Source organism: Magnolia sinica, chromosome 1 (assembly GCF_029962835.1).
Source record: "Magnolia sinica isolate HGM2019 chromosome 1, MsV1, whole genome shotgun sequence".
Classification (NCBI taxonomy): domain Eukaryota; kingdom Viridiplantae; phylum Streptophyta; class Magnoliopsida; order Magnoliales; family Magnoliaceae; genus Magnolia; species Magnolia sinica.
The window spans coordinates 40,708,128-40,726,492 of NC_080573.1; the positions used below are offsets into that span (position 1 = coordinate 40,708,128).

An 18,365-nucleotide genomic window follows, 5' to 3' on the forward strand; every position below is an offset into this window, starting at 1 on the left:
TATCTGCGACACGCTTAGGATCCCTAGATCTTCACCAAGGATCTCAGGAGATTCTCCAAAAGTTCGGAATCTAAATCCCACTACAATACACACCTACTAAATAGGGAGATCTCCTCTATATCACCTCCTCTCTTAAACTATAAATAGAGACACCTCTAATGATTAACGGTACGCACAATCTTTACCCTTAAACCCTCAATACTCAACTAGACCCATATTTCTTTCCTGACTTAGGCATCGGAGGGTCCCTGCTATAGCCAGGGTCTTCCTTATCTGTTCCTTATGCAGGTACGCAGGTCCAAAGAGGGCTAACCAGATTTCTGCATTAACATTAATTAATATTTTATTTACTTCATGAACATGAAATGCAATCTACATCCATAAATAATATAATCCTAGCAATGTTTTCAAAAGGAAAATTAATAAGATGACTGATGAGTTAACATCTTTAATATCATAATTCAACTAAGGCTCCATATATCAGTTGCAACCCATAAGTATTCCATGGATTACCAACATGCAGGATGCTTTTGTTTTTTGTTTATTTCCGGAAACATCCCATGTACAAAGCTACTCATTGATTTCAAGATATGGCATGTTTGCAGAATGTTGCCCTAAGAAAATTATACATGTTTTGTAAATAACTCTTTTAAGCATGGAAAAATGAAAAAGGAACATTCATTTTCAACGAATCACATGCATCAGTTATATATGCCGTAGGGAGGATATTAGACCATCAACTCCACGTGGAACGTAAGAAGGATATTTGCCAAAACATCTCACGCTTGTCCAATTAGCCATGCAATCATTGTCCCTTTTTGGAATGAATGTGGAATGTCACCATGCATGTTTTATCTTAGCCATCTATTTGCAGTTAATCAATCGAAGGGATAGGATTGTTCCATTACAGCGACTTCTGTGGAATTCACCATCGAAAGCAAGTCCCATAAAATCTACGGTTTGGATCATATTTAGTCTCTTTATACAAAGAACTTTTCCTTTATAGCGCTTGAGATCCATCTCCCAATGCCGATTCATGATGGGGCCATGTAATTGTACTTCATCTAAAAACAACCCCAGCTGCCTGATGCTTGAAGCTGAAAATGGACCGTTGCCCATTTTCTATTATTAATTGTCCGTTGAAGGCCACCTATTGAGTGGATAGGATTGCCCCACAAATGTGATATTGGTATACAGTTGTCCATCCATGGCAAGTTCAGCCAGATAGACGGTCCACATCTTCACCCATAATTGATCAACCAATTAACGGATGGACACAGGAGCGGGTTCTTTAAAAAATATTCAACTCCATCTATAATAAAAGGTAGACGTGTGTGACTTCTTCACTTGTGTTTCCTAATCTATAGTTTTTCTTGTACATTTTCAATGAATGATGGGTGAGAAGGTGAACTAACAACTCCTTCGGAACATCTCCATGTTCTCCTAACAACACATGAAATTATCTAACTTAAACAATCTTATCATCTAAACTCCACTATATAAACCCCATCTTGGTTTCTATCTCAATCACTCATCAGATCGTCTCCGCATCAAAATCTTCCCAGTGCTTGCTCTCAACTTACCATGGCTTCTAACACCAACTTCTTATGTGTGCTTCTTGTAGCTGCTGCGTTTATCGGTAGCCACAATTGCTATGCTGCCCGCCATTTGTTGGACACTCCCGTAGCAGTGGCTCCACCCCCTGCCTTACCCACAGTCCCAACCTTGCCACCAATGCCTGTCTTGCCAACTCTGCCTAAGCCCACATTGCCACCACTGCCTGCGGTCCAGGTGCCCACTCTGCCAACCATACCAACGTTGCCTATGGCCATATTGCCACCATTGCCTGCGGTCCAGTTGCCGACTCAGCCCGCCGTGCCAACATTGCCTAACCCCACATTGCCACCTTTGCCTGAAATTCCTAACATCCCAACCATTCCAACCATCCCTACTATCACGCCTCAGGCCACATTGCCACCATTGCCTTCCATCCCTGGTATTCCAACAATCCCTACAATCCCCACCATTCCAAATATCCCTTCAATACCCACTATCCCTTTCCTCTCTCCACCCCCATCAACCACTAGCCCATGATGGCCCACCTTGCATGCACCTTACCTATTTACTTTGTGGTTTGTAGTCTTGTAGTGTATTAGAATTAATCATCGTTTGTATCATTTTGGATAGAAAGTCCTTGGTCGGGTCTTTTGGGGTCACGAGGCATGTCAAGTTGTAGGGGGGATATGGGGAATGTGCTATTCTTTTGCTTTGTATTTGGAAACATGTTGGCATTTGTATCCCACTACAAAAATATACAAATATTTCATTCTAATAAATATATTATAGGTTATTTGGTTATTCTACTTAAAATTGTTTTAAAGAATTATTTTTTTTTTCTTATTTGGTTACTAACTATTTTTAGAATTTGTGATAGTAGAATGAATGGCATAAGTTGTTGAAATTGATATATGAGATCTTCCAATCCAGGAGATTTGGGCCATTCACGGTGTGATTCCAACCATTGATTACTGGCTCCTCCTAAAAATTACTGAGATCAGATGCTTGTAACCATTTGATCAATGGATAGGAAATTCATGAATATTTATCATACTAGGAAAGGCCCAAATCGAATAACGGTAGGCCTGGCATGATTACCTTTACGATCACTTGTTGGACCTTTCCTCCATCCACCTCATATCCATTGATCAAATGGTTAGGATCATTAGATGGAGTGATATTTGGACGGCGTAGACAATCAAAGATGGGACTCTCATCATGAGAGATCCAGATTAATGATTGATCCAGTATTTTAGTAAATAGGGAGCATTCATTTACCTCACATTGAGTGGATAGTTGGGATCATCTACTCAAACTGATTATTGGGAGGGATCAACAATCAAAAGTAGGCCACAGATGATGAACGGTTCATAAACATTATTTGACCTTTCAATGTACTTTATTATATTATTTTGGACCATCCATTTTTTTCTTTAGATTGATTGGATGGTTAGGATCATTAGATCACAGTGACTTTAAGAGGCTCAACAATCAGAGGTGAGATACACATGATGGACGATCGATATCATTGATTGGACTTTTTTAATACAAATAAATATGGTTGTCTAATGGACCACAAGTTAGTAATTTGTGGAGTGTTTAGAAAACTTTGGCAAAGTTTTTATAATATGCACATTTGTGTTCTAAACTGTGGCCCACCATGAATAGTGGACAGATATGATTTTTCGGCCTGGGCCTTAACACAGCAAGAGCCTTATGTTGAATAATAGCCTGGATCTCTTGCCCACTTTCCATGTTGGCACATGTAATGGTATGCAGATAAGCTGCTGTGTACATGCACGTTGGTAACTAAAGGCTATTTAAGTTTGCTGGAATTAGTTTTGGTAAGCCCAAGCCCAGCGTGTACAGAGCCACTCATTTACACACTCACATCTGCCTGCGTGGCCAACAGAATTGCTATGCCGTCCATCAAGTGAGTCTCTGACTCGGTAGATGTTCTTGACAAAAGAATAAATCTGGTCCATTTAGTTGGTGGACGACAGTTGTTGGAATTGATAGGTATAATTCGATAATGGTACAAGAGAAAAGACAATTGTGTAGGTGGGGCCCAATTTCTAGAAATCTTAATGGTTGATTTCATAGGCAGAATGGGGCATCTCCTAATATCCCCTCATCCAAATGATCCTATTCATTCAATGAGATGAAAATTTACGGCCAATAGTCGACAACAGATATTGTTACGATCGTCGAGCGGACAAGATCCCTCCATCTTCTATTTGGGCAGTAGATTTGTTACCATAGGCCCCACCCAATTCTTCTGAGCTCGGCTCGTGCATTGGTGCGGCTGCACTCAATCGCTCATGGCACACGTGTACAGAATCCAAGCCGTTGATCAGAGGCAACCCCAGCATTGAGCTTTTTGGTTCAAGAATCAGGCTATTGGCTGATTGACTACTGTCACCCAACCCTATGATATTAAGTTTGGAACTCAACCAACCTGAACTATCAGATACGGGATAGACACGTGTGACAATTCATCACCTGTTTAAAAATTGCCATGATTCATCAAGCTTACCAGGGTATAGTTGTATTACAATCCAGACCGTCCAGCTTACTAATCGAACGGTGGGTGGGGGCATGAATTAAAAGTTTATCTGAGAATTGCGATACTATAGTAACCATCTGATTTTACCCTAAGAATTTGGGTCGGTCACTACTTGAGTTGGATGGTTAATCTTTTAATCAATATGCATTAAGAGCGCAACATGCGATGACAAGCCACCGTCATTTTGTAAATGGTGTGAGTCTAGCCCAAAGAAACAAAAATCCAACAATTCTAAGACGCATACGGAACAAAGGACTAAAGTAGCCCATTACATCTTATCTATGTGCAAGATCCAAGCCGTCCATATGGGTCCTACCGTGTAGAAAAAAGCTGATGGCACATATATCTATCAAAATGTGGGTCTATAGGCCGAAAGTGACCAATTTGATAACCCTTTAAAAAAAAAAAAAAAAAAAGGCTTTGGTCTTTGAGGTCTCAAGATTAGAATGTCATCAAATTGCAGCATAGGACTGTTTTTTTAAATTTTCGCCTAGGAGTCGAAGCCCTGTCCATGCGACAGGGAGGAAAAAAAAAAAGCATACCTAACCCCAGCCCACATGGCGGGTTAGGCCAGAGCCTCATGGACCTGACTAAGACCCAATATCATCACATCCGGGGGATTTTTACAGCATGGGCCATCCACATCCCGAGAATTTTGTAGAATCTGTATAGAAATTCTCCGTGACAAGTATTTTGTTTGTCTTGTTGTTGCTTCCTCAGGTAAGACCTGTATAGCACTACCCATTGGCTACGGATCCTGATTCCCACATTCAACCACACGTGCCAAGAGCAGCCTTGTGTAGGACACACAAGCCGGGAATCATGTGCGACCGTGTAGATAACGGATCCAAAAACTAACTGTTTAACTATCAGGTAGGTCACAGACACATACTGGAACTGGCTAAGGAAAACATATCTAGTTAATGGTTAAAACGCCTGAATTTTGGGCCACGTCATCAATAGGATTGGTGCCCACTTGATACATGGGTTGGGTGCATAGTTCTTAAAACTGGCTCAACTCAGAGACTGAAAACCCAGCCAAGTCAACAAGACTAAAAGCCCAAACAAGTCGACTCTACTAGGTGAGATACCTAGGCGAGTCACTGTGAAAATCACCCAGGCTGGCTCAGTCTCGATTTGGAAAGATTCATTGAGTTCAGTAACCCGACCCAAGTCAAGTGTACATTCAAGGGTGCCTGTGGGGCAAGCAAACAAAGTTTAAAATCGGTGTATCTGGTATCATGCCATTCACCACTGATACCGCCCCATTTTCACTTACTGATACAACTGAATCATTTAAGGAATAATACGGGTACGTATCATGCTATACATGCTGACTACAGACGATACTTTGAACCTCGCTAGCAAACCTCAATACTGTGAACGTGATGCAATGTTAGGAGATCAAAGATTACAAAATCTTTCTCAGTCAGGTTTTAAAGAGAAGTTGTCCATGAATGCTCCAGGCAATCCGGGTTTCATGGTTTTTTTTTTTCTTTTTTTCTTTTTTTTTGGGCGGGGGGTGGGTATGTCAATGCACAACTGGGAGATCATATAAAAGTTACATGAGCCACCAAGGTTTTAAAGCAGCCCACGTATATGCCACAGCATCTGCCCCATTAGGCAGAACCCAATGAATACCTAATCGTGAAATTTAAGGCTGCTCCACTCATCACATGGACTACAACATTAGAAACAGATTGGATAGTTAAAAATGTTTAGCAATGTCAGCCGTAAAGGTCCGTTGGAAATATCCCCCACATGACAACAGATCAAGGAGTTATCTAACGGTGGTCGTAACAGCCACCACAGTGACCTTCACTATACGGGGCATAACGGCTGTTACGGCCCCATAACGGCCGTTACGGTCTCTCTTTTTTATTTTTTATTTATTGAAAAAACCCTCGAAAAACATGTATCTACCCCGTAATGTTGATTAAAAAGTATGAAAAACTTGTATATGTCCCGTAATAGACCATTACAGGGCTATTATGGCCTTTATAGGGGATGTAATATGCCATTAACGACAATTAGAGGTCTTTTTTTTCCCATAACGGCTGTTACAGCCGTTACGACCCCGTAACGTGTAACGGTTGCCACCATTACCTTTACGTAAGGGCCTTTACGGCACACCATGCAACAGATAGTAGTAGCCTTCAAGAAGTTTGGCCATGTAACTCATGGTTAGATTTTTGAATCGCCTTCCTAACAGCCTCAGAATTATACATGTTAGGGATAATAACAATTAAAGCTGTTGCCAAATTACAAATAAGAACTAATCATCTACAGGAAACCTGTGGTACAGTACCATCCTTTTTACTTCCAAAATGTCACTAGTATAGGAAATTAATACCACGAAAATGGTAGGCCCCACCATGAAAATTACCCCCCTCAAAAATATGCTGATTGGCTCACTAGGTGGGCCACACCTGTTTTTTGAATCAAGTATGTCAGTCCATTGATCCCAACTTTGTGGCATACCTGATGAGAGGACCATCCTTATTTTTGTGCGAGGTTTTCTTCACACTGGAGCCAACTGTTTTCATGTTACTGATGTCCTACACAAGTTGCATGTTGTTGGGAAAATATGGTACAGCACCACACATGTTGTTGGATTGCGACCCTTGGGAATTAAGATTTCTGAGTTAGATTAGCCCTGGACATATCCTCAACAAGAGTTATATCTTACTCAAATAATTTTCACAAAACAACATGCCTTTTAGGGGGCATTTGGATCGAAAGTTACTTAAGCTACTTGTCCCCCAAGTAGCTTATCTTGATTTCTACTTGTTAAACTAAAGTGATTAAGTAACTTTAAATAAAAAAAGTTACTTATAATTGATCATAAAACAAACTTACTTGTATCAAATAAGTTACTTATCTACTGCTGTAGCCTGTAAGTAGACAAAAGTAACTTATTTGGTGGTATCGTTTGGTTTTCCAATTACAATAACAAATGGCTGTAAACGGGTATTGATTATTTACACTTGTAATTGTGTAGTGACATCACTTACATTTGACTGTAATAATGATTTTGCTTACATGGCTCGTTTACTTTGCATTTCATAGGAAATTGGAAAACCAAACAGGCCCTTATTTGTGTTTGGTTTCATTTAGTTGGAGTCGGTTTCAAAAGTTACTTGGGATTAGTTTCCATGTCCAGTTCCCTAATTTGTTTAGGACTTGGGACTGGTTTCTTATAAATAAAAAAACGGGAAGGAGTATGTCATTACAGCTTGTCTGCAAGGGGGTTGGCGGCCTGTGACCTTAAAAGAGTTGAGAAACTCCTCTCATATCAAGTCAGTTTTTGGTGGGGTCGGAGAGGAGGTTTTGAAAGCAGGAACATAATAATAGCTGACATAAATCGGCGAACCTTGAAGAGTTGAGAAACTCCTCGCATATCAAGTCAGTTTTTGGTGGGGTCAGAGAGGAGGCTTTGAAAGCAGGAACATAATAATAGCTGACATAAATCAGCTTCGCAACACCTTGCTCCCATATGAAACAAATTCAGATACAATGGCGCACACAAACACATAATCTACTAAGAATGTGCAAGTAAAAGTTCTGAACAGCCAATTCTCTAAACAACTTCAATTAAGGAAATAAATTGTAAAAAAATGGTCACAGTAGACAGTTTTATTGGCGGATAGTGAGCATTTGATTTACACGTTTGTTTGCTGTATGCGCCAAGAAGAAAAGGGAAAAGAATTTACATCGGAGGAGGACTGAGTGAGAGAACATATACCTGACTGCTGTGTGTCTTTCATCATTTGGTACCTCCATTGCAATGGTGGACCACACCATTGCTATAATTGTCCTTCCGCTTCAGATTCGGCCTATTTAATCCCCATATACGGATTGTACGATCGTCACTGGCTGATGCCAACATGTGTGGGTTTGTCGGATTCCAGCTAACACAGTTAACAGCGCCGGAATGCCCAGGCAATGCTTGTATGAGATCGCCTGTCCCTCTGTGCCATATGTAAACCTGCCAATACAAGTTTCCCATGACAAGGGCTAGAACATAAACTAGAAAATGAAGAAAAAACATTTGTAATGCTGCATTTGGCACTACACCCAAATTGCTTTTTGGCAGTGTCAGCAGAGTGACTTCATTCTGTACAAACTGCAGGTTTGGGGCAGACATGAAATGAATATGCAGATTATGCTTTTCAACCTTCCCACCCCCGAAAATAATACTTTGTTCACTCCAGGTGACGATTGAAAGTTGAAAGAAAACACATGATTAAGGAAGAAGCAGCCCACTCTAGGTTCCAAATGAAATTCTGAGGAACATTAGAAGGAATCCTAAATCCTCTCTATTTAGATAACAAGTCTATCCTAGCAGAGTAGAAATGGCAGATGCAGGTGGTTAAATAGGTCAAGGAAAAAAGCAAACCAGAACAGAGATCCATGTACTTCATGTCCACATTACTATTTTGAGACAAAATGTGTCCAGTTAGGGAGGAACTGGCCAGCTTTAATTGGTCTAGGTGAATAGGGACGACATCAACATGGACATAAAGGAAAAGGCTAGACTGTTTCCTTTCTCTTACCATATGCTGCATTCAAGAGCTACCAAGCAAGGTTCAAATTACACGCTGCTACTTTCTTAACATCTGTAGGAAAGCGGTGTTTTAAACAGCTATGCTAAGTAGCGTAGCTTAGCCTAAACAGTACGTAGCTCATGAAAATAGCTTCAGTCATGTATAGGATACGCTAAATGAAAATTTGCAAACATTACACACTACACGCTACAAGTTATTTTTCTCTACATATTAAAATCAAATAATGTTTTCGATGATTTGTTACATTTTTCTATTTTCAATTTTTAAAACAAAAAATAGTTAATCTTTTCAATGCTTTCAGTAAAATAATACAAGAAACGATATTAAATCAGTTTCATTGCTCTTTCTTTACCTTTATACTTGATCATTACTCTTTCCACTTACTTTAGGTTGCATTCAGTTGCACCAAATATCATGATATTTTGTTACATTTCACTATTAATCAACCTAACTTGGTACAGAATATCAAGAAATTGGTGCCACCAAGCATAACCTTGATTAAAAATCTAGAAGCAGCTGGTAGCATACACCTAATACTTCAGAGGGGTAAACACTACACTATATGCTATTCACTATTTAAAACACTGTTTCAAAATATAGGCATCAGAGCACATATCGGCCAGCTCCCAAAATGAGATGGACACACACTATATATCCACCACATGGGAATAAATTTCAACCAATTTAGTCTCACCTCAGCAATACATACAATAAATGCACTGAATCAGTTTCCTAACCAGTATTTTGAACTATGCAGCTTGGCTTTGGCTGGGATATCTTCATATAAATTCCTAGAATGATCAGATATATTCACTAGTGTTAAAAGTGGTAGTACATATCAAAGTTCAAAAACCCGAAAACTCAAACTCGACTCAACACGATGTCCAGCTGGGTCAGGTTTGCTTGAAGACTTGATTGAGTCTTACTTGGCTTGACTCGATAATTAATACAAAATTAAGATAGAAGTAGTAGCATTAAATGTTCTGAATCTTGGCATATAGAATAAAATATCTAAACCAAATAACGATTGAACTAGTATTCCACTGGTTAAGGACCTTGGTTTTCTTGAAAGGGTTGAGGATTCAAATCTTTCCCATGACTATAAAGTTTATCAAAAAGAAAAAATTCGACAGATATATTCAACACTGTTAAAAAAACGATAGGACATGTCACAGTTCAAAAACCCAAAACATCGACTCGACTCAATGACCAACTTGGTCAGGTTGGCTCAAAGACTCAATCAAGTGAACAAAAAAAAAAACGATCTCTTGGAGTGAGGGTAAATTTCAATTTCAAGTGCAAGTTGCAGATAAAAATACTAGTTCATCGCAGAAAGGCCTTTTGGGGCAAGTTGATGATGCACTCCTTGGTACAGCATCAAAGGTTTTGGTTGCAAACAATCACTTAACCCGTAGAAGGCAACAATAATTCTAAAGGATGGGCATCTATTCATAGGGGAGCCACCACCTACACCCACTGTAAGTAATAAACACGCCCATCCTTTACAATTTTGGTAATGCATTAGAAAACTTCATATTACTGTAGAATGAAAAAAGTAGATAGGATTGTTGTGTTTGTTGGAGGAATGGGTGACTATACGTATTCTAATTGTTGGTCAAGAAATGCTGCATGTTGCAAGTAAACCAGGTTGTGCAAGATCAGACTAGAACCAAAATCTCATATTATAGATCGTGCTTGCATTTTTTATTTTTTTTTACTCCAATGCAAATCCATCCCTCAGTTTAGAAATGAGAAATATTTCCTTGATGACATGGCTAATTCAAAATGCAATGATCAATTACAAAGTGAAAGAGAGATTTTCCACTATATTGCTTGTAGCCGATGGAGAGGAACAATTAATCTTCCATTGATAGTTGCTAAAAGCTAGAAGGAAAATGACAATGAATACCCCTAACGGTCACTTGAGGGAATTTTACAGTCTTTTCCTCCATGCAAAATAAAAGCTGCAGAATTAATAGGTAATAGAAGATGTGATGAAACCTACAAAAAAAAAATCTGGTCTTCATAAATTCCTAGAAGTACAAATAGAATTAAAAAATCATGTCTTTGGTGGTCTAGAATCCATAAACCATTGTGATTTTCCAGAAACAAACAGGTTCTATATGCATAGGTTGTCTTTTGGATGAAAATGTGAGAAAAATTCAAACATTCAGTTTAGTCAAAAGGAAATTCCAAAACTTAATGATGTTCCCAGGATCAATTTCCAGTTTCTTTCAACTCCAAATTGAAAGTAACCTGATTGCAACTTAGAACCCGATCCATCAAAAGGGGTTAAAGGGTACAGCTCAAATTCATATTTCTCTCAAGTTATTAATTCATTCCTCAAATTGATAAGGGAAAAGAGAGAGAGAGAGAGAGAGAGAGAGAGAGAGAGAGAGAGAGGAAAAGATAAGATGAGCTATCGAAAATCCAAATACACCTAAACACGGCTTCCACCAGGCAGTATTTGGGAATCTGACCCTGCATCAGGCCACCATCTAGATGGCCTGGCTCAAAATTAAGACCAGTCAACTCAATGCCAAACATTCGCAAAAATAATGGATAGTTGAATTGCCAAAAGTCCAGCTTCACCATACAAGTGTGGCTGGGCCACCTAATTGGTGGACTAGCTCAATCTTTGTGCCAGGTCATCTACACGAGTGGGGCCCATGATGCACATGAAGCTGCATGTAGAGGTGCATTTGGGCTTAGCATAAGTTACAAATAAAAACAAGTATTCCATACCTGTGAATCCTCACTACCACTGGCAATGAAAGCTTGCTCAAATCCCCCGAAACAAGACCTAATTACGAATCGAGTCCGCTTGTGACCTTTATACCTGCCGACAAGTTTTAAATCACCAGCTATACTCCATAAATGGATCTCTTGGTTGATAAGGTTCACCAGCAAATATTTATCATCTCTTGATAAAGAAAATGAAGTGATGGTGTGCTCCTCTTCTATCTGCCTGTCAATTTTCTCTTCCCTATCCAGCAACAAAATTGCAGTTTCCCTACTCATGCTTATAATCCGCTTCCCATCAGCTGTAATGGCCATGTCTGAGGTCTTAAGTGTGCGCTGCCCTTTCCAACATTCCAGCTCTTTTCCATCCAAATCCCACATGCAAATGCTCTTGTCCGTCACACCAGAAAATATCCGTTTCCCATCAGGGAACCAGCCGCAGGAAATCAGTCCCAGACCGGCTTTCTCGTAAACATGTAGGCATGCTCCTGAGCAAACATCCCAGCGTCTAACAGCCTCCTCCGCACCACAAGTGAGAAGCTGACGATCATCAGGACTCCATGATAGGGTCAAGACAGGTTTTTGATGACCAGTTAGTGTGTACCGCAATGACACTCTCCCATCCTCATTAACCTAAAATATGGGGCATGCATGATTTTACTTCTTAAGAAAGACTACTATAATTTTGGGATAATGTCACATATAATATCCCATCGTAAAAGATACAAACATTTCCCTGAAAATAATATCTACCAGCATTCAGGAATAAGCAAGTCAATATTATAGATTTGTGTATAGAGCATTTCAGATTGGCAATAAAGTTGTACTGGTTCTTGTCCAGGAACAAATAAAGATAGAGATGCAGCGGCTCAGACATAGGCATCCAGCAATGTAATCTCACGACATCAATAACATTGGAAAATAACTACCATGGTTATCCATCATAAATAAATAAATACCATGGTTACAGTAAACAAAGAAAAATCCCATTTGATTTCTCAGAATGCAAACATGAAATAAAGTATGATACATCATCTTCATCTAAGCAATATACCAATTAATTGGGGTTGGCCACATGAATCTCATTCTGTCATTCCCTCTATCAAGGGCCAGACCTTCAGTTAGACCATAGGTCATCAAATCTTTTCTTCCTACCTCCATCCACATCCTTTTGGACCTTCCCCTTGCCCCTTCAGAGCCTACAACTTGCCACTCCTAAACAGCATGGTTATCAGTTTCCATTCCACACGATCAAACTAATTCTACTTCCCCCATCTTATTACCTATTTTGGTGCTACTCCCAAGTTCCCTAAAATGCATCCATTTCTAATTATATCCTTCCTCGTCTTGCCAGTCATCCCTCTCAACATCCTCCTTTCAGCTACACTAATCCTATGAACAAGTTGTTCCTTAACAGACCAACATTATGTTCAATAAAGCATGGCTGGTCATAGAGCTATCCTATAAAATTTTCCCTTTCAATTTGAGTGGTACACAACAATCACATAAAACTCCAGAGGCAAATCTCCATTTCTTCCACCCAGCTCCATTCTCATGAATTATTGACACAAAAGGCATTGAATGTGGTCATTTTGGGAAATTTCTTAGCCAACAATCTTAACTAATTCCTCATTTTCAATCCTATTATTACTAAAACTGCACTCCATATACTCTGTATTAGTCCAACTATTTTAAAATCCTTTAGATTCTAAAGCATCCCCCTATAAATCTAGCATTGTGTTTACACACTCCCTTGTCTTGTCAATCAAAGTTCTCAGCTGCAAACATACACATGGGATCCCTTTATTTACCAACACCCACCACATTAACTCTCTAGGGACCCTCTTTCATGCTTCCTCTAAGTCAATGAAGACCATGTGGAGATCCTCCTCACACTATATTTCTCCATCAATTGTCTAAGTATGAAAGTAACCTCAGCGATAACCCTGCCAGGGATGAAACTTTACTGATTTTTTGATACATTCCTCTCATGCCTCAATCTTTGTTAAATCACTCTCTCCCAAATTTTCATAGCATGGCTCATCCATTCATTCCCATGATAGTTGGTGCAACTTTCCCTTCTTTTTTAAGGATAACTATTCTTTATTAAAATATAACCTTGATAATAGCCAAGGCCGAAAAAATATAGCCTTGATAACTAGAATGCGAACAAAGACTTGAGTTACAAGCATCTACATCCTTCAAACCAAATGCCCACTCCATTACTTTCCTCTTCACGTTCCACACTAGCTCCTCCAATTCTCCTTGCCTATTGAGAAAACAGTGCCTATTCCGTTCACACCGCTCCCCCCCTCCACACCCCCCCCCCCCCCCCCATATGTTCTACATCATCACCATCATAGCAAGGCTCCAAATTGTGTCCCCTTACCTATTCCTACAATGTGCCAAGCCCATAAAAGGTATTCAACTTTGGCATTACCCTATTGACACTAAAGGACATTATGAGCTCCCCCCAAACCTTTCATCCAACCATACAGTGAATAAATAGATGATCCATTGTCTCTACATCCTTCATGCACAAAACACAAATGTTAGGCAGAATCTTGGACCTCTTTTGTAGGTTTTCTATGATAAGAATCATCATCCATCCCACCAACCACACAAAAGCCACTACCTTGGGGGGTGTGCCATAGAACAAAAAATAACAAGCATGCCCAAATCCCGCAACCTATATACCTATCGTCCGTATTTTTTGAAATGTAATGAATTTATTAATCAAGGGGTGAAGTCTATAGAATACAATAACCAGAACCAAAACATTAAAATTACAATTCTAGCCAATTGTCTGGAATCTGGGACAAAAGCTTGGAAACAACCCCATAACTTGAGATTTGGCCCTTTTAAACACCGCCACCTATCTCTTCCGGTTCCTAAAACATCAACCATTCCTTTCTTTCCATAGAAACCAAATACCGGCTACCAAGCTTATATGCCATACTTTCTTCCCAATCTTCCCTTTGCCTCCACCATGAAAAGAACAGGTCGATGGAGTTTGGTGACACCCAATCCACTTCAAACTGGTTGAAAAACCAATCCCGCATACTTTTAGCATATGAGCAATGAATGAACAGATGGATCTGTTCACTGATTCCTCATCTTGGAAGCACATCAAACCTATGTTCGGAAAAATCAACCTTCCGTATTAAAGTAGAGAATGCCCAAAATGAGAATCTACCCAATTGGTGAGCTTTCCAAATCATCTCATCCTTACTAGCTAGAAAAGGATAGCAGTTCTGTGGCCACTTCAATTGCCTAGAGAAGTCACTCACTTCCTCTTTTGTCATGTCCCAGCAACAAAGGGTAAACCACACCCCAGCTCTGGTGACTGAAAATAACATCAAGCTACTGTTACACCCTTATCTAGAACCAACTGAGAAAGCCTCAGGAACTGAACTTGCAGCGATTCCTCCACATGCTAGACATCCTCCCATAATCGAATTCAGTTTCCCTCCCCAAGAGAGAAAGATACCCCTTCTTTAAACTTAGAGGCTAGTGACATGACTGACTTCCACATTCCTGATGCCATGTGTCTTAAAAATCCCTTTACCTGCCACCTACTCTTTTCGACACTATACTTGGTTATTATACCTCTCTCCATAATCTCCCCTCTTCATTGTCAAACCTTCACACCCATGTACCTAGCAAGGCCAGGTTTATAGATTCCAACACCTTGATAGCTGCTCCCCCTTCAGCTACAAGCATGCATACCTCTTCCCATCTTAGGAGATGAAACTTCCGTTTACCCTCAACCCCTCTCAGAAATCCCACCGCATTCTTTCCAACTTCTCCAATACAAACTTTAGGCATTTGAATAGGGACATAAAAATAGAGTGGCAAATTTGATAGTGTTTTAATAATCATATTTCAAACGCCCATCGAGAGATGATGACTCTTCCATCTAGAGAACTTCCTCTCCAATCTTTCAGTCACCTTGCTCCACGAGTGCTTAGCCAGTTTTCCCAAACACAAGGGAAGGCCCACGTAAGTAGACAGAAAAGATCCAACCTCACACCCAAGAATGTCTTCTATGCTAGCCAAATCCTCTTTAGATAAACCAACTCCTAGCATCTCACTCTTCTTAAATTTTACCTTCATCCTTGACACCATCTCATAGCATCTCAAAATCTTCCTAAGATTGCCCACCATTACTACACCCGCATCACAAAACAGTATAGTATCATATGCGAACTGAAGATGGGATATCCAGTCACCCTCACATGCCCCCATGAAACCTCTAATTAAGTTCACTTCCTGCCCTTTTATTACCATTCTGCTTAAAGCCTCCGCTATCAACACAAACAGGACCGGTGAAAGCCAGTTCCATTGCATTAGGCCCCTTGATGCCCTGGGAAATCCTTTCGGCATTCCGTTTACTAACACCAAAAATTGCAATCGACGTTACACATTCTCATATCCATCCTCTCCATTTACCTCTACATCCTATTCTTTCTAGCATATAGTCAAGAAACCCCCAATCGTCGTGATCATATGCCTTCTCAATGTCCAATTTGCATGCTACTCCCGTGCTACCTTCCTTGTGTCTTAAGTCGATCCACTCGTGTGCTATAAATGTGGTCTGAAATCTGCCTACTCGTGACAAAAGCTCATTAATTCTCTGAAATTACGCTTGCCAATACCACCCTGAATTTGGATGCAAGAATTTTCAGAAGGATCTTATAAGGACCTCTAATGAAACTGATAGGCCTAAGTCTTTTAAGTTCTCTACTCCTTTCTTCGAGATAACAGGGACGAATGAAGCCACCATGTCTAATGATAGCTGACCTCTCTCGAAGAATTCTTTTTACAAAGTCCATCACATAGCCTTTTACTACATCCTAAAAGATTTAATAGAACATCATTGATAACCATTTGGACTCGGTGCCTTGTCCCTACCCAAGGAATCAACAGTTGTCTTGATTTACTCCTTGAATATCAAATTTTCAAGAGACTAAACATCCACATCCATGAGCTATTCAAACAGCAAATTGTCCAATCAAGGTCTTCTCTACTTTTCTCCTCTTAGCAAGTTGGACTAAAACTACACTAGATGCACTAACCCAATCTTTGTCTTCAACCCTTTTTCCTTCCACCACCAAGCCATCTTGTTGTTTCTTGCCCTCACACTAGCGATACTATGAAAGAACTGTGTATTCTTGTCGTCTTCTTTTAGCTACTAGTCGTCTTCTTTTAGCTAAACAGCCCTTAACCGTTGCCTCTGTTTCGAACAAGAAACAAATGTGTTTGATTTAGGAGATAATCTTATTTAAACATAACAGAGAAAGAGTATTTAAAACGATTATCACACTTTATTAATACTAAATTCATTTACACCCTTCTAGTATCCCTTGATTCTAAGATACAATACTCGGAATAAAGGAATTATTATGAGTTCAACTATCATAGTCAAATATTAAATTCGGCAGCATTTCGTCAATGATTTCAGTCATCTCCTAGGACTTAGGAGGAATATGCTCTTCTGCTGATTATTCTCCTTTAGACTTGAACAGAGGGAACTTGAAGACTTCAACCATTTTGGCAGCATAACAGCCCTTTATCTTCATAGACTGCAGGGCAGTCTGGTTGCGCGAACCCGCGCAACGGATGTTGGTTGCGCGCCGTTGCGCGGACCCACGCAAACCACCGTAGCCTTCTCCCTCTCACCTTCGATCTTCCTCCTTGCTCCGCTTCCTCTCAAAAATCTTCAATCCCTCCAAATGAAGGAGGGGAGGGGGTATTTATAGGCCCTCGCACGTGTAGTATCTCGATTTTGGCGCCAGGGGACCCACCCTTCAGTGTTTAAGGCTTTTTTGTAAAGAATCATTCCTAAAACTCATTGCGCGGACCTGCGCAACGGCTATTTTAGTTGCGCAGTCCCGCGCAACGGATATCTATTGTGCAGACCCGCACAAACCACCCTTAAGTCATTTCATACTTCTTCTTTTTCAATTCTCTTTCTTAATTTCAATCTTCCTTCACTTCAGTCTTTCATCATTTTTTTATGTCTCAACAGACGCCCCCTTGATCCTTTCTTTGTTTCCCCAAAAATCAAAGAAAGAGGATCAAAATAATCCCCTTTTACAGGGTTTGCGCGGGTCTACGCAAAGGAAACCCGTGCATCATACTCGGCCCCTGGGTATATAAATACTCCGAATCCTCCTTTATTTGCATTCTGCCTCCGCCTGTAGCGAACCTTCGTCACTCCAATTCTCTTCCGCGCGACCAATATTCGTTGCGCGGCTCCGCGCAACGACTAGCTCGTTCGCGCAAGGCCTTCAAGAGTTGCACCGCTCCGCGCAAGTGACTTCCATTGCGCAGTCCCGCGCAACCAAGGGCTTAACATTTCTTCTGCTTTTAATCTTTCCCAGAACATAGACAAGTTTCCTTTGGAACTTTTCTTCAATTACCTTCAAGTCCCCAATTCTCTGATCAATATGGCCCGTACTAAGCGAACATACCGCATTATGGACCCCTCTACTGACCAACCTTCTCATCAAGACCTACCAGATTCATCTTCCTTCCGCCCCTCTCCTTCTTCGAATCAACCACTTGCCAAACACACTAAAACCACAGCCCGCAATCCCGCATATTTCAAAGAACCAGTGCTTCCAACTTTTGATTTTATTGACCGAATTGAATCACTACCATCTCCTATTCATCAAGCCATTACAATGGGAAACTTAGAGCGGCCTCCGAAGCATGGTCGCGAGTATGACTGGGATGAATGGTTGAAGACAACCGCTCACATCCACACAGATAGCCAAAGGCCCCCTCCCCGAGAAGATACTCCTCCTGCTTCACGCTCAAAGAAGACTCACCGAAACAAGTCAAAGGAATTTGAAGAGAAGAAGAAGGAGCACAATAAGAAGAAGCTCCAAAATTCGTGGGACTCGGTTCGAGTCATTGAGGGTATT

General features: G+C 40.3%; 2 protein-coding genes across 2 annotated transcripts in view; one reads left to right on the forward strand and one right to left on the reverse strand.

The window, feature by feature from the left end:
• Nucleotides 1-1,584: 1,584 nt before the first annotated feature.
• Nucleotides 1,585-2,094, forward strand: LOC131245654 (protein PELPK1-like). The gene has a single exon (XM_058245253.1). The coding sequence runs from the start codon at nucleotides 1,585-1,587 to the stop codon at nucleotides 2,092-2,094; it is 510 nt and encodes a 169-aa protein (XP_058101236.1).
• A 5,551-nt stretch (nucleotides 2,095-7,645) lies between these two features.
• LOC131246644 (WD repeat-containing protein 26 homolog) overlaps nucleotides 7,646-18,365 on the reverse strand; it is a 41,075-nt gene continuing 30,355 nt past the window's right edge. The window contains exons 4-5 of the mRNA XM_058246988.1: nucleotides 11,437-12,066; nucleotides 7,646-8,111 (exon numbers count right to left, since the gene is read on the reverse strand). Coding sequence (XP_058102971.1) covers nucleotides 7,890-8,111; nucleotides 11,437-12,066 — 852 coding nt within the window. The 3' untranslated portion in view covers nucleotides 7,646-7,889. The remainder of the gene's footprint in view (nucleotides 8,112-11,436; nucleotides 12,067-18,365) is intronic.